The 14,916-nt window shown below is 45.3% G+C and overlaps 1 protein-coding gene across 1 annotated transcript in view; it reads right to left on the reverse strand.

The window, feature by feature from the left end:
* The window catches only part of LOC137347569 (tomoregulin-1-like), a 319,329-nt gene that overhangs the window by 144,522 nt on the left and 159,891 nt on the right, over nucleotides 1-14,916 (reverse strand). The window contains exon 4 of the mRNA XM_068012070.1: nucleotides 1,146-1,172. Within this exon, the coding sequence (XP_067868171.1) occupies nucleotides 1,146-1,172 (27 nt within the window). The remainder of the gene's footprint in view (nucleotides 1-1,145; nucleotides 1,173-14,916) is intronic.

A 14,916-nucleotide genomic window follows, 5' to 3' on the forward strand; every position in this document is an offset into this window, starting at 1 on the left:
AGTGTGATTACTCCCAACATTTAGGAACCAGGAGACATAATATCAGTTCTGATGAAGGGTCGCAAACCTGAAACGTTAACTCTGTTTCTCTCTCCACAGATGCTGCCAGACCTGCTGAGTATTTCTGGAACTTTGTTTAAACTATTAATTTTAATTAGTGCCTCTAGACCTCAGCACTCAGGTCTTGCTGTCTCCAGCTCCCTCTCTCAGACTGCTTTTTTTAAAAATACAAGACCAGCACATCTTCCCTCACTGTACCAAATTCTCTCACTCACCAAATTCTTCAAATTGAACACTCTGTAGAAGCAGTACTCCTGAGAACTGCACTCTGTGCTACTTAGATTCATAATAAGGACCAGCAAAGGTATGCCTTTCACTGAATCTAGAAAAATATGGGCCTCATAACTTAGTTTTAAAAAAATCCAGCACTACTTACATTCTTAACCAATTTGGCAGCTTTTAAGATTTAAAAAAATGTAGGACTTCTCAAAGTTGTGGAAAAATCAGAACCTACTTGCTGTGAAAAAAAAATCAGCTTAATACTGAAGATGTCTATACATTAATGGTCCAAAATCAAATCTTACCATTTTTGAAGAGGCCATTGCCTTGTTAAATGTGTTACTTTAGAACCCGTAGTCAGATTGAACTCATGTGGTGTGTATTTTGGAAAGAAACTGAGCCCTCCTCATAATGTAAGAAAATTATACGGTCTTGGCTGTGTGTAAAAATCAAATGCCTGGGCCTCACCAATTGGAAGGAAATAGAACCACTTATGTAGTTAAAAAAATTGGACCTTCTCCCTCCCCTACTGAGGCACTTTTCAAATGTCCCATGCTCATAACTACCCACTGCTCAGAGTCTTTGCCAACTGCCATTCCCTTAGTAAGGCATTCTACCACCTTTGAGGAAATGTGACCCAGCTGCACCCTCTACATTAATGAACACTGTCAACACCCCCATTCCCACTGAGGCACCACCCAAAACCTGCACTCTCCACAGTTAGGCCTCTTGTCGATGGTCCCAATGAATCACTGTTCCCTCACATGAGGCATTTAAATACAATGCGAGGGATTTGTCTACTATCGGGTTGAATTGCATACGCCAAACGATGCTTCAATTATTTTTTAGAAAGATGTAAAACATACCTCCTTCTCCAGATCCAGAGCCATTTTCTAGAAAAAAACAGAAAAGAACAGAGACTTACTGCTAAATTCTCGGGCATAGCTGTTGTTTCACAAAATGTGATGACAAAACATGGATTATCAATTATCATTATATACTTCCTCTGAGTAAATCTCAACCAGCTGCATTTAAAACAGGATTGCATTATGGTCATAAATCATAACATATTAAGGTACAACTATGCAAAGAGAATAAAGGACAGTTGACAAATTATAATACAATTGAGAGGTTTTGATCACATCAGAAATCACAACAGTGAAGATCCATCAAGCTACATATTGAAATAACATGAACACCATAAACCTACATCCAGACTCTGCTTATTTTTTTATCCATATATACAGCCTGCTATTGTTCCATTATGAGTTTTCATTACTGGGTTATGCTGCACCAATTTGTGCTGAATGAGTTCATTTCTTCTGCTTCCAACACTGATGTGATAAATGTATTCTGGTGTAGAGCTTTATCGTACCACAACAAATTACAATGTTGCAGAAATAGAAACAGCAAAAACTGTAAATACACAGGTCAATCAGCACCTGACATAAAAGCCCCAACTTTAACACTGGGTGGGAATTGGGTGGATTGGGGGCTGAGACAGAAGCCATGCTCCCTGACCAGCATGTAAAGCCCTGATGATTTTAACTCCTGGGCCTCAGTTGCAAGTCTGCATTCAGTTGCCCATTTTAATTTAGCAGGAAGTGGTAGCTCGGTGTGGGGAGCAGAATGCTGTCCGGCAGACCCAAAGGAACAGTCCCTGGTGTTCAGGTAAATCACAGGGAGCAGATATCAGGGGCATCATGTGATAAGGCAAGGCTGAGGGAATGCAGAGAGTCCGGGGAGAGGAGACCTAGGGCTAAAAACCCATCTACCCTGCTTATTGGGTGCATGAGTCACGATTTGTGACTTTCCGTGAGGCTTCCATTGGGGGTGGGCAGCATGCAAATTTGGTGCTCCCACCTCATTAATCAAGTAGCATTGGGCCGAGTGGCTCTTGTGCTGCTGGATGCCTCTGGGCTCAGCAGGGCACTAATCAGCTTTGTGCTGATAACATGAGATGCAGCCAGCCTGCTCTTCTTAAAGGAAGTCTGTCCCTCTTAAAGGGAAGCTGCATTGAATACTGTGCTGGAATTTGAAACATAAAAATGGAACACTAAGGCAGAGAGAGCACTCCAGGATAACAGATGTGATGCTGGAGGTATTAATGGTGGAGGTGGGCAGGAGGGGAGACACCATTGTTCTGCAGCAGTCAGGAGGCCCTCAAGGACCACCATCAGAACGGAATGGGAGCAGGTGGCCAGGAAGGTCAACTCCCAGAGTCTGGACCCGAGGTCCTGGCAGCAGTACCACAAGTATAATGACCTCTCGCGGGTGGTGAAAGTCAGTGAATACATCTTCATATGACATCTCCTACTCACCACACCGCCTACCTCTCACGCTGCTCAATGCACCATACCCCCAACACTTACCCAGTAGTGCTCCCTGGCACTCAGGATTCATACCTAATATCCAGATACTCTGCCTCACCCTCACACACCTACCAATGCTGACAGCCTCACACCCACTCTCGCTGGCTCCACAAATCTCCAGCTATTCAGCTATAGCATGCACATCACTCAAATATGGTGCTACACAATCAGTGACATTCTTGAATGACAAGGTGACACACACTAGAAGGGAGCAGAGCAGAACTGGCAGAGAGACAAGGGCACCTTCATCTCCTGAGCCCTATGGAGGTGATGGCTCTTAGTAACATGGGACTGGCTGCGATGAAGCCCTCGTCATCCAACATCGCTGAGAAAATTGAGAGTGATGGTATATTCCTGCCTTATGCCCCTTCTCAACTCCCAGCTCACCTCATCCTGCAATCTGGCATGATGAGCAAGCTGCAGATGTTATGAACATGAACATGTTGCTTCCCACCCCATCCACTTCCCTTATTTCCTGCTTTCAGACACCCAAGAACTACTGCCTGCCCAGCCACAGTAACCAAGGAGGAAGAGAGAGAGCAACAGTACAGCCCAAATGAAGAGGCCTCGGCACCTGATCTGACTTTCGCAGCCACCAGTTCAGATACTGGCACTGCACCTGCCTTGGAGGCAAGTAGAGAGTTGGGATCAGCACCAACTGGGTGAGTCATCCTGGCAATGGTGGACTGCAGCCAGGCCAGGAGGAAAGGATAGTTCATTTTCCAGCTCACCGGGGAGCAAGGTCACAGAGGTGTTCCACTGCAGAGGACTCAGATGAGGACCTCAATGGGGCAGCATCCAGGACAGTTTTGAAAAGGATGCACACCCAGATGCTGAGTGCATTGGCTGGCCTGTCACAGATCTCCTGTCACTGTCAAGGATCATGCAGCAGCCTGGCTCCAACATGGCAGAGGGCATCACACAGAGCTTGCTCTCTCTGCAGCCTCTGCTCCATCTCTCTGCTGTGCCTCTGACCCAGAGGCACTGTCACTGTTGTTCCCATAACTGTTGCAGTGTTTGTGTGGACAGGTCACCTGATCCTCTGTGAAATTGCAGTAACTCTCTGGCAAATCCAGGAACTCACCACAACACCTCCAAAAACACTCCAGTGTACTTCCAGTCACTTCGCAATAACAAAAAGTTCTTAAAAATAATCTTACTTGCAACTTGGATGCTGACACTTTAAATAAAACTAGTACAGGGCCCATCTTGCAGCTTGTTTGCGGAGTGACACAGGAGATCGTGGCCTGGATCTGCATAGTCTAAATGAGATACCTTAGTGTTGCATCAGCTGGTTGGGCTGTGTGACGTCAGGATAGTAGTCCTTCACAGTCATCTGGCACACACTGGGGATGCCTGCCCAGTGCCCTTCTCAAGAGGGTGCAGCTTGCAGGTTGTGCTGGAAGTGGCAGGCATGCAACACGCCCCGGTAAAACGGTGCTAAGCCTCTGTAGTACCACCTCCAGTGTCTATGGAGGTGAAATTCATACCTCTAAACTTTGTATGTTGGGCATGGAGGTGAAAGTAAACAAAACTTAAAATACTTACCTCTTTGGGTGTCTTCTGGCCTCTTCCTGCTGGCTCCATCTGGAGGAAAATGCACAATGGCTTTCACCACCAGCTAAAATGGCAACTGGGCCTTGGTGACATCATTGAAGCTGAATCTGCATATTTAAATTCATGTTGTTTCTTCTTTCTGAAATAAGGACCCTGCCAGTTTCCTGCTAAGAAGAGCAGGTTAAAATCGAAGACTGTAGGATCATCAGCAGGTAAGTCTCCTGGCTGATTTTAACTACCTGGGTCCACTTGGCTGGCATGGCTAAAATCACCTTTAGAGTCACACCTGAAACGTTAACCTTGCTTTTCTCTTTCAGATGCTGACTGATCTGCAATTCTAGCATTTTTTATTTTTGTTTCAAATTTTGAGCATTTCTAGATTTTGACCCTAAAAATATACAGGTTGTGATCTTGGCTGTAACGCTGGGCTCGCATCTGCTGGTGTCCTCCAATACTGGATCCTGACCATCCTCAGCCCTGTGTAAAAGGGGCTGATTCAAAAATCTTCCAAAATAATTAACCATCGACAGGTTGATTTCTTAGCCTGGATCCCCAGCTCCCCCACCAGTAGGACTCACCTGCCATTAGGAATCTGTATGTCTTGGCATACTCACTTGCCGTGTTCCACCAGATTCCACAATTGGGACCCCTCCTTCTTAGCCTCACTTCCTGTAACATGGCTGCCGTTATGAGGAGTAGGCAGAGGCTCCACATTTTACAAAGTCTACCAGGATTTCCCAAACAAGGTCCACCCCTTTTTCTGATTATTCTGCCAAAGTATTATCAGAGTTATGCTGAGACTTCAGCAGAACAGCCAAGAGAATTTGCCATCCTTATTTTTGTCTCTAATATTATGCTCTAAAAGAACTTTAATGATCATATTTGCAACATAATTGTCCAGAATTTCCTGCGGCGCTGATATTTGTGATGAACACCATAATTTAGATTGTTGTCTGCAACAATCCTCCATGCCAAATTTATGCTAAGAGTTGCTGCTAAACTGATTAGAATATGCCAGCGTGAGCAGAATGGAGAAGGACCAATGTTTATCAGTCTTTAATAGGTGCAAGTTCTATTGGTCTTCAATTCACCACTACTCTGGTGCTTTTATAATAATTTATGTAATTTTTTCTTCCAGAAGACTTCCCTAAAACTTGTTTGCAGGGAATAGCTTTATATTTATTAATTGAGGCAGTGCTACCAGCAGACCACACCAGGCCTACTGCGAGTCCAGGGAGGGGATGAGAACAGGGTGAGGGGTGGCCAGCAGGGTCCTGCAGTTTTAATATGGAGCATATTATTAAATATTATAATATGAATCATACCTATCAGCCAACATTCCAGACTCAGCTCATCCATCACTATCCCTGGGTATGTCCTATTCCGCCTACAGGACAGCACCACCAGAGGTGGCGGTACAGTGATATATAGTCAGAATGAAGTAGCCTGATTCCATTGATTCCAGATCCTATGAAATGTCATGGCACAGGTGAAACATGGACAAGGAAATATCCTACTGGTCACCACCTACTGCCCTCCCTCCACTGATGAATCAGTGCTCCTCCATGTTGAAGGTCAGCCTTGAGAGGTATGGATTGGAGTGACAATAAGGCCAGGTTTGGGTCTTCCTTCGTCTCTTGGCATTTCACGTGTTCTTTTGACCATCTGGACGTGTCTTTCTATAAATCCATGTCCCCGTGGGTAGTGGCATGATGAGATGATGGTGTTGAACCCATACTGGTCAGCCAATTCCTTAGATTCTCTGGATGTAAATTGGGTGCCATTGTCACTTATTAACCTTTCAGGAATCCCTTGCTCAGCGAACAGAACTCATACTGCTGAGATTATTGTTGTGGCTCTCAAGTCTTTCATCTTCCGGATAAAAGGAAATTTTGAGTAGTAATCTGCGACTATGAGAAAACATTCTTGATTATGTGTGAATAAATATATTCCTACTCTATGCCATGGTCTGGGTGGTACTTCAGTAGCTATCACCTCCTCTTTCTGTTGTGAGATTCTGTACTTATAGCATACATTGCATGTAGACACCATATTTTCGATATCTTTGTATATGCTTATCCAGTACACAGCTGATTTGTCTCTGAGCTTACACTTCTCCATTCCCATATGGCCCTTGTGTATCTTTCGGAGATGTTCTTCCTGCATTGTTTTGGGTTTGATTATTCTGGATCCGGCTAGTAGAACACCATCTTCCAGTGAGATGTCATCTCTGATAGACCAGTACTGCCGTATTGCTGTCTGTGTGTGCTGTATCCTATCAGGCCATCCCTGGATCACATGCTGAGATAGCATCTGTTACTCCTCGTCTTTGCTGGTCTCATCTCTAACTTGACTCAGTTTCGGTGGTGTTATGTTCATTAGGTGATGAATCTTTATGCCTAGATCTTCTATCTCATGTTTCTCCTATGGTGACAACCGAGATAGGGTGTCTGCCAGCACCATTTCTCTTCCTGGCTTATATTTCAGAGTGAAATCGTAACTCTGAAGCTTCAAGAATAACCTCTGCAGTCTTGCTAGTGCTTTACATAGATTTTTCTTGTAGATCTGCTCCAGTGGACGATGATCACTCTCTACTGTAAACTTCCTCCCACAGAGATATGTGTGGAACTTCTCACATCCATACATGACTGTCAAAAATGCTATTGGCTTTCCCTGTTGTACCAAGCTGCTTCCAATGCTTTTGTGGAAGCATCTGCTTGCAGAGTGACAGGTTCCTTTCTGCTGTAGTACGACAGACTTGTCTCCTTGGATACTGCCTTTTTGAGTTTGTTGAAACTCCTGTCATGTGACTCTGACCACTGGTACTCTACATCTTCTTTCATCAGCTCCCGCAGGTTTGCCGTGTATTCTGACATGTGCGGAATAAAGGAGCACATGTATTGTATTAAACTAAAGAAACTTCTCAACTCTCTTATCTCTTGGGGCTTCCATCCCCGAGATGGCTGAGATTCTTTCAGGGCTCAGCTTAACTCCGTCAGGTGTGTACACCATTCCAAAGAACTAGCATTCTGTCACTTTCAAATGCATTTGTCTGCGTTTAGCTTAATCCCAGCTTTCCTGGTTCTCTCCATGGCTTCATGTAAATGATTGTCATGATCTTTTCCATCTACAACATATATCTGTATATCAGCTATGCCAACTTTGCATCCCCTGTATGTGTCGTCTACTTTCTGTCGGAACACATCCTGGCTCACTTTGAGGCCAAAGGGTAGACGCAGGAATTTGTACCGTCCAAAGGGTGTGTTGAATGTTGTCAACAGTGAAGATTCTGCTTCTAGCTTCACGTTCCAGTAGTTATTTCTGGTATCCAGTTTGCTGAAAACTTTTGCCCCTGCCATTGTTGGTGTGAATTCTTCCAATGTTGGAATAAGGTAGTGAGCCATCTTTATTGCTTGGTTAAGATCTTTGGGATCTAGGCAAATTGTTAGCCGTCCATTTGGCTTCTCTCTCACCACGATGGAATTTACCCAATCTGGAGGCTCTGAGTCTGGCGATCATCTTCTTTTCTTCCATTTCTTGGAGCTCTCTTTCAAGCTTTCCTTTTAGTTCTACTGGTACTTTACATGGGGGATGAATCACTGGTTTCAATGCTGGGTCAATAGTGATGTGATACTCAAAATCTTCGAAGCATCCAACCAGCTCATCAAAACACTCTGCATACATTTGTACCAGATCTTCTTTGCTTCTGATTGGAGAGCACTTTTCAATGGGTCCTCAGTGTTGCCTCCTTCACCTCATGGTTTACTGAGATAATCTGCATCTCTTCACAACTACTCAACCCCAGGATAGCTGCATCATCTGTTTCTGTGACATAGAACATACAGTTTACATCTTTTCCTTTGTGTGTCCCTCTGATTTGGGTTGTTCCGAGCTGTCGAATCTCAGTTCCCCTGTATGCTGTTAGCATGACTTTGTTTGGTTTCAGAGCGCCTTCCCTTGGATGACCATTTTTCTCCAAAATTTCAGGAATGATCTGCTGGTATAGTCTGAGCGGGATGATGTTACTCTGTGCTCCAGTATCGATCTTCACCTTCAGATTTATCATCGTGGGCTTATTTCTCAGCCTCTTCCTGATCTGAATGGTTGTGTGAATTTCTTTTCTCTGGAAACGGTCACATCCAGACATTTCATGTAATTCTACGGTTCCTATGTCTATCACGTTCTCAAACCCATCGCCATCTTCCAGCATATGGATATTTTGATTTCGTTCACTATTCCTTCGCCCTGTTACTCTGGCTCTGAAGACTCGTCTACCACCTTCTTGCCTTGTTCTGCACATCTTTTCCCAGTGATTGGTCTTTCCGCAAGCTCTGCAGACTGATCCATATGTGGGACATTTCCTTCTATCTGTCAATTCATGTGGTCGTCCACAGCTCCTGCACGTCTTTCTCTCTGTTTGGTATATATTCTTTAGTTGTTGTTTCACTGCATTGACCTTGCTGCCTGTCTCTTGGCTTAACTGAAGGCTAGCCATTTGGGAGGTCAGAGTCTTCATCTGTCTGCTCGTGGCTTCATTGGCTATGGCAGTGTCTACAGCCTGCGATATTGAGAGCTTGTCCTGTCTGATTAGAGCTTTCTGTACTTCAGGATGTGCAGAACCCCAAATGAGCTGATCTATCAGCCGTTCATCTGTGTCCTTAAATTTACATTTTCTGGCTGCATTTTTCAATCTTGCTACAAAATTATCAATAGGCTCACCTAGTTCCTGTCTGAGGCCTTGAAATTCATATCGGTATATCCGATGATTTGATTTTGGCTGGAGATGGGTGCTGAATCTTTCAAAAATTTTGTCTGGGTTTCTGCTGTCCTCTTCGCTTAGGTCCCAGCTGTTAAATAAATTTAATCCTTTATCTCCAGCCCACAGAAGGATATAGCTGACCCTCTCCTCTGCACTAGTGCCTTTTAGGAAACTACCGAATGCCAAATTGCACTTTTGTTTAAATTTCTCAAATGCCTCTACGCCATCATGTTTCCAAATTCATGATGGGCTGTAGCTGTGCATTCATTCCTGTCCCGTCTGACATTTTTTTTTAAAGAGTTCTCGCACGTGTTTCGCACGTGTCACTAAGTTTTACTTTCTCTCTCTCTGGCACTAATTTGGGTCACTTTGCTCAATCTGGAGCTTTTTAAAAATGTACTCGGTTTACTCACAAACACTCGCTGCCACCATGTTTCATCTTTATGTGGAAAGAGAAGCAGAGTTAACGTTTCGGGTCAGTGACCCTTCTTCTTCAGTTCTGAAGAAGGGTCACTGACCCGAAACGTTAACTCTGCTTCTCTTTCCACAGATGCTGCCAGACCTGCTGAGTGATTCCAGCATTTCTTGTTTTTGTTTCAGATTTCCAGCATCCGCAGTATTTTGCTTTTATTTCATCTTTATGTTGTTTCTGGTTCCCAGATGTTGGAAAGAATCACACTTTTAACTTGGAAAAGGCTGGAATCAGTTGTGTTTATTACAGTACCATGCTTTGTGCTGTAGAGCCTGATTCTTATGTTACATATAACATGACTTCCCAGTGCAGCTGTGAATGTGGCCCCCTACTGGAACACTTACACATAACAACTAGTTCCTAGCTAATTAGTTCCTAACACCTTACAGATAGTATAATATATACAATACTCACATTCCAAGAATAAATTAAAAAATGTAAATCTGGTGCACCTGTTTAACAGTACGTACTGTCTTGAACTCCCTCCATTCAAATTATTGGAAGAGCGCCAATTTAAAAAAAAGTTGTGTGAAAATTTCTGTAAACTTTATGCAGATCTAATAATTGGACAGGAGTTGGACATCTTCTCTTGAGCTTCAATTAACCTTGGGCTCCTGGAATTATTGATTTTGACCTTTTGGTTCTTGGTATTTTTAACCAGACATCTTGGGCTGGATTTTGTGCAGGAGGCAGGGCTCCCAGCACCAGGCTGAAAAGGTCGGGGGAGCCCTACCTCTGCATTTTTTCAGCCCCCCCCCACCCCCGCCCCGAGTGATCCTCTGGCATTTTTCAATTAAAGATTCATGAGCTGGGATCCCCAAACCTTTCAAGATGGGGATCCCGCCTCCATGAGCTGCCAGTCAATCTGAGGGCCAGCAGCTCAGCAGTTTCGGCAGCGTCATCGGGAATGATGGCCATTGCCGGTACTGCAGAGGTCTCAGACCCAGGCCCAGCGCTGGAACTCCGGACAAGAGGTTGCTGAGACGGGGTCACCGGAGCCAGTCCAGAATGCCCTGGTGAAGGGGGGAGGGGGTCGTGAAGTCCAGGAGAAGAGGGTGCTTGGGGGAGTGGAGGGTAAAGTTGTTCCTGGTGGGGGTCCTCCATGCACCACGAAATTACCCACAGAGGAAGCCCCTCCCCCCCACCAAGCCCACAGGGAGGGTGCCTCATGTCGCAAGGCATCCTCACCGCACAGTGGAGGCTGCCCCATCCCTGCTGCTGGTAAGATCCCAGTGGCGGCAGGATCAGGCCCTTTGGCTGTTAATAGGCCACTTAAGGGCCTCAGTTGGCCTCTGGCGGGAAGGCCATCATCGGTCTATCCTGCCCCCAGGAAGATCACTGGACGATGAGGAGGTGACGGACCCTCCGCCCCGCCACCGCCCCCCCCCCCACCCCACCACCCATTGCGATTCTCCGTGCACCCCCACCATTTGTCCACCTCAGGGGGGCCCATAAAATCCCGGACCTTGAAAGAACTGTGATGCAAAACTGAACAGACTTACTCCAGAAAACCTGGCCAATTGCCAGTCAGTAGCACAGCACCTTACAAGACCCAAGTCACTCCTGGAAATGTCAAGTAGGACACCTGAGAATTTGCATCAGAAGTTTTAAACTCCTTTAATGACTTGTTGCTGGCTTACAGAACACCTTTGAGATTATATTAAAATTGTGTTTTTCTCACAGCTAACTGCTGAAGTATTATTTATTTTTCTAGTCAATAAACAGATGGGCCTGTACATTGTAAAATATAGTTTTCCACAGTTACTAACGTGTGAACGAAGGCATATAGCAAAACACTAAAACAAACCAAAGAGAATTTCTAATTAAATAGCATAAAACCAAAGTAGAGGCAGTAAGAAGGAGAGATGTTGCACACAGCTGTTCCTTTTGATTGCTTGAAGCACAGAAAGACTCAGAGATATTGTACTGAAATATCAATAAAGAACAGATTTCCCACAGCTGATAGCATACTCTAACCACCTGGTTCAGCAAGTGGTGCTTGATTCCATACTGTGTGGCAGGGAGTTCTACAGGGAGGGAAGTCATGTCATGAAGCTTCATCACTCAAATTCTTTCCCAACATTTTGCACTGAAACAGAGTTGAACTGCAGCTGCAGCAATTCAAGTTCCTGGCCTAGACATGTGTTTGGATAAATACCTTTGTACCCTCTGGCTTGCCATACACATGTGACCTCAGATATCAATGTGTGCAAATAAAGTCTTTTGCCATTTTGATGAAACACAGGAACATGGCCGGAATTTTTCATTGGGTGGGATGCCCCGTCCACCAGCCGATAAAAATGGGATTTTAAGGCTCCCAGGCCTTAAATTGGTCTTGGGCAGGACTTCCACCTCCTTGAGGCAGGAAGTTCCAACTAATGGATCTGCCAGCCAATCAGCAGGCAGGGAATGGTGGCCACTGCTGGGACTATACACAGCCATTCGAACCAACAGGAAGGACGGGTCAGGAAAAAAGGTAAGTTTTTAGGGCTTCGCCAGGGACAATCGGTTGGGTCCTGGCGAAGCAAGGGGTGGGGTTAGTTGGGGGGTGGGGGTGGCGCGAAGGGAGTATTGTGCATTGGGGGGAGGGGGTTTGGGGCTACGGGGGCAGCCCTCTGTGGGACATGGTGCCCAATCAGGAGGGACCTCCAACAGCCCGCAAGAAGGCTGCCTGGTTTCATCATGCTAGCTTTTTGAGGCCTCAGCCACCCACCAACCAAGAGGAAAATAGGAAAATACCTGCGACGGCAGGCGAAGGCCCTTAAGTGGCAGTAAATTGACTACTCAAGGGCCTTGATTGCCTGGGGCGGGCGGGCTGTTTCTTGCCGCCACCACCCCTCGTAAAATTGCAATGGGGGCGGGAGGGGGCGGGAATGGCCTCTCCCCACCTCCCACTCAATTTTACACCTCCCCCACCACCAGCCTGCTCATTTTGGGGGGCGTAGAATTCCGACCATGGTGTCAGAAGTGAGTCGCCGGGATTTGAGAGGATTTTGAAAGCCTTTGGATTGAAGCATGTCTGCTGTAAGACAGCCAGCAATGTTTGACCTGCTAATAAGCCACAGAAGCCTTCTCTGGAACACTTAAGCATTTTTGCACAGGAGCCAGATCATAAAACCTTTGTCTGCAATTTTGTACAGGACAACGACAGCTAAGTAAGTCATTATGGCTTTGAATTTTCCCGTACCTGCTTCTATGGACACAAAGGAAAATTTGAGAGGGAATTGGCAATTCTTCCAGTTTCAATGGCAAATCATTATATTGCCACAGAGTTGGAAAAGAAACCCAAACAGATAAGAGTAGCAACTCTGTTATAATTGATGGGGAAGAAGTGTTGCAAGCTGTATTGCACCCTAGATCTCACGAAAGGAGAAGAGCGACACTTGAGATTTTGAAGCCCTGAAGACCCACTTTGAACCCTCTACTAATGTCATTTATGACCGTTATGTGTTTAACACTAGAGCTCAGGAAAAGAGGGAGAATATTGATCAGCATGTGTCTGTACTGAGACTTCTAGCTGAGTTTTGAGGATTTGGGCAACTGAAGAGTGATCTCAGAGACAGGAATGTCTTAGGAATAAGAGGTCTCACTGTGAGAGGACATCTACTGAGAGAAGAGAAGCTCACTCTCAAGACATGTGCAGAAGCTTTGAGGTGATTAATCAACAGCTAAAGAGTATTGATGGGAGAACCGATGGGGCTGTGCACTATGCTGAGAGGCAGTCCAAGTCTTCCAAGCAGAAGTCAATGATGAAAAGGAAGGACAACTTTCAGAAAGGCCAGCAGAAAGATCAAGGCTAGAGGACTGGATGTAAATACTGTGGGGGACACCACAAGGGAAGGGAAGCATGTCCTGTGTGGTGAAAGCAGTGCTCTAAAGCAGTGCTCTAACTGCAAGAAGCTGAACCACTTTGCACGTAAGTGTTTTGCAAGAGAGAAAAGCAAGCCTGTCAAAGTGGCTGCTGGAGAGATGTTGGATGATGATTCTGATGAATTACTCTACATCCTAGAGCATGTTGGTGCCATCAAGTCACGAGGTAGAAAGTAGTTTGTGACTTTGGAATGATGACTGCAGAAGGAGAGTATCAAGCTGTTGGAAGGTATCAGATAGACACTGGTTCTATGAGCAACACCATGAGCTTCACAAACTTGTTTGAAATTGCTCAAGATAGTGACCCAAATATGAAGCTGTTGAAGCTAAAGTTAAGGCTTTATGATGGAACGATGCTCATCCCAAGAGGACAAACTAAGCTGAGAGTCTAATGCAATGGGAAGAAAGAAGAACTTCAGTTCCAGATAGTGAACACTAAGCAAACTGCCCTCATCTCGGCTGAAACAAGTCAAAAGCTTGGGCTAGCAATCCTCCACATACCAGAACAGATTTACAGTGACACCAAGCCATTGACTGCTTCACAAATCCTGACAATCTTGACAGATTACAAAGGTCTTGGATGCCTTCCTGGTAAATATCATATCAAAGTAGCTGAGAGTATGAGGCGAACTCAACATCTTCTGAGGAGAGCTCCAGCTGCCCTCAAGTCCAACCCGAAAGACTGGATAGAGGAGCTTGAAAAGGCGCAGTGGTTAGCACCGCAGCCTCACAGCTCCAGCGACCCGGGTTCAATTCTGGGTACTGCCTGTGTGGAGTTTGCAAGTTCTCCCTGTGTCTGCGTGGGTTTCCTCCGGGTGCTCCGGTTTCCTCCCACATGCCAAAGACTTGCAGGTTGATAGGTAAATTGGCCATTATAAATTGCCACTAGTATAGGTAGGTGGTAGGGAAATATAGGGACAGGTGGGGATGTGGTAGGAATATGGGATTAGTGTAGGATTAGTATAAATGGGTGGTTGATGGTCGGCACAGACTCGGTGGGCCGAAGGGCCTGTTTCAGTGCCGTATCTCTAAACAATAAACTAAACAAGAAGTGGAAACTCCTATAGACTGGATTACCAGCAGTGAAAAAACCTGGAAAACTGAGTGTATAGATTCAAGGGACCTAAATAAATCTCATTAGCCAGTACCAACCATTGAATAGATTCTGCCTCTACTTGCCAAGGCGAAGGCCTTTACTAACTTCAATGCTAAGGATGGATGCTGGCAAGTGAAGATGAATGAAAACAGCAGCTTTCTGACTACTTTCTGGACGCCAGTTGGGAGGTACAGATGGTTGCGCATGCTGTTGGCTTTTCTACTGCTCCGGAAAAGTACCAATGCAGAAGGCATGAGATAGTCAATGGTCTACCAGGAGTGGAAGTGATCATGGATGATCTTCTAGTCTATGGATGTGGAGATATGATGGAAGACACCATCGCAGATCATGATCGGAATCTAGTGAGATTGCTAGAGCTCGCTCGCCAAATGAACCTGAAGAAAAAGTTGCAGCTGAAGATGACTGAATCAGGTGCATAGGACATGTACTGCCCGAGAAAAGGATTTCGCCCTGATCCTGATAAGGTGCGAGCTGTAGCAAAGATGAAGCA

The sequence above is a fragment of the Heterodontus francisci genome, chromosome 2 (assembly GCF_036365525.1).
Source record: "Heterodontus francisci isolate sHetFra1 chromosome 2, sHetFra1.hap1, whole genome shotgun sequence".
Taxonomy (NCBI): Eukaryota; Metazoa; Chordata; class Chondrichthyes; order Heterodontiformes; family Heterodontidae; genus Heterodontus; species Heterodontus francisci.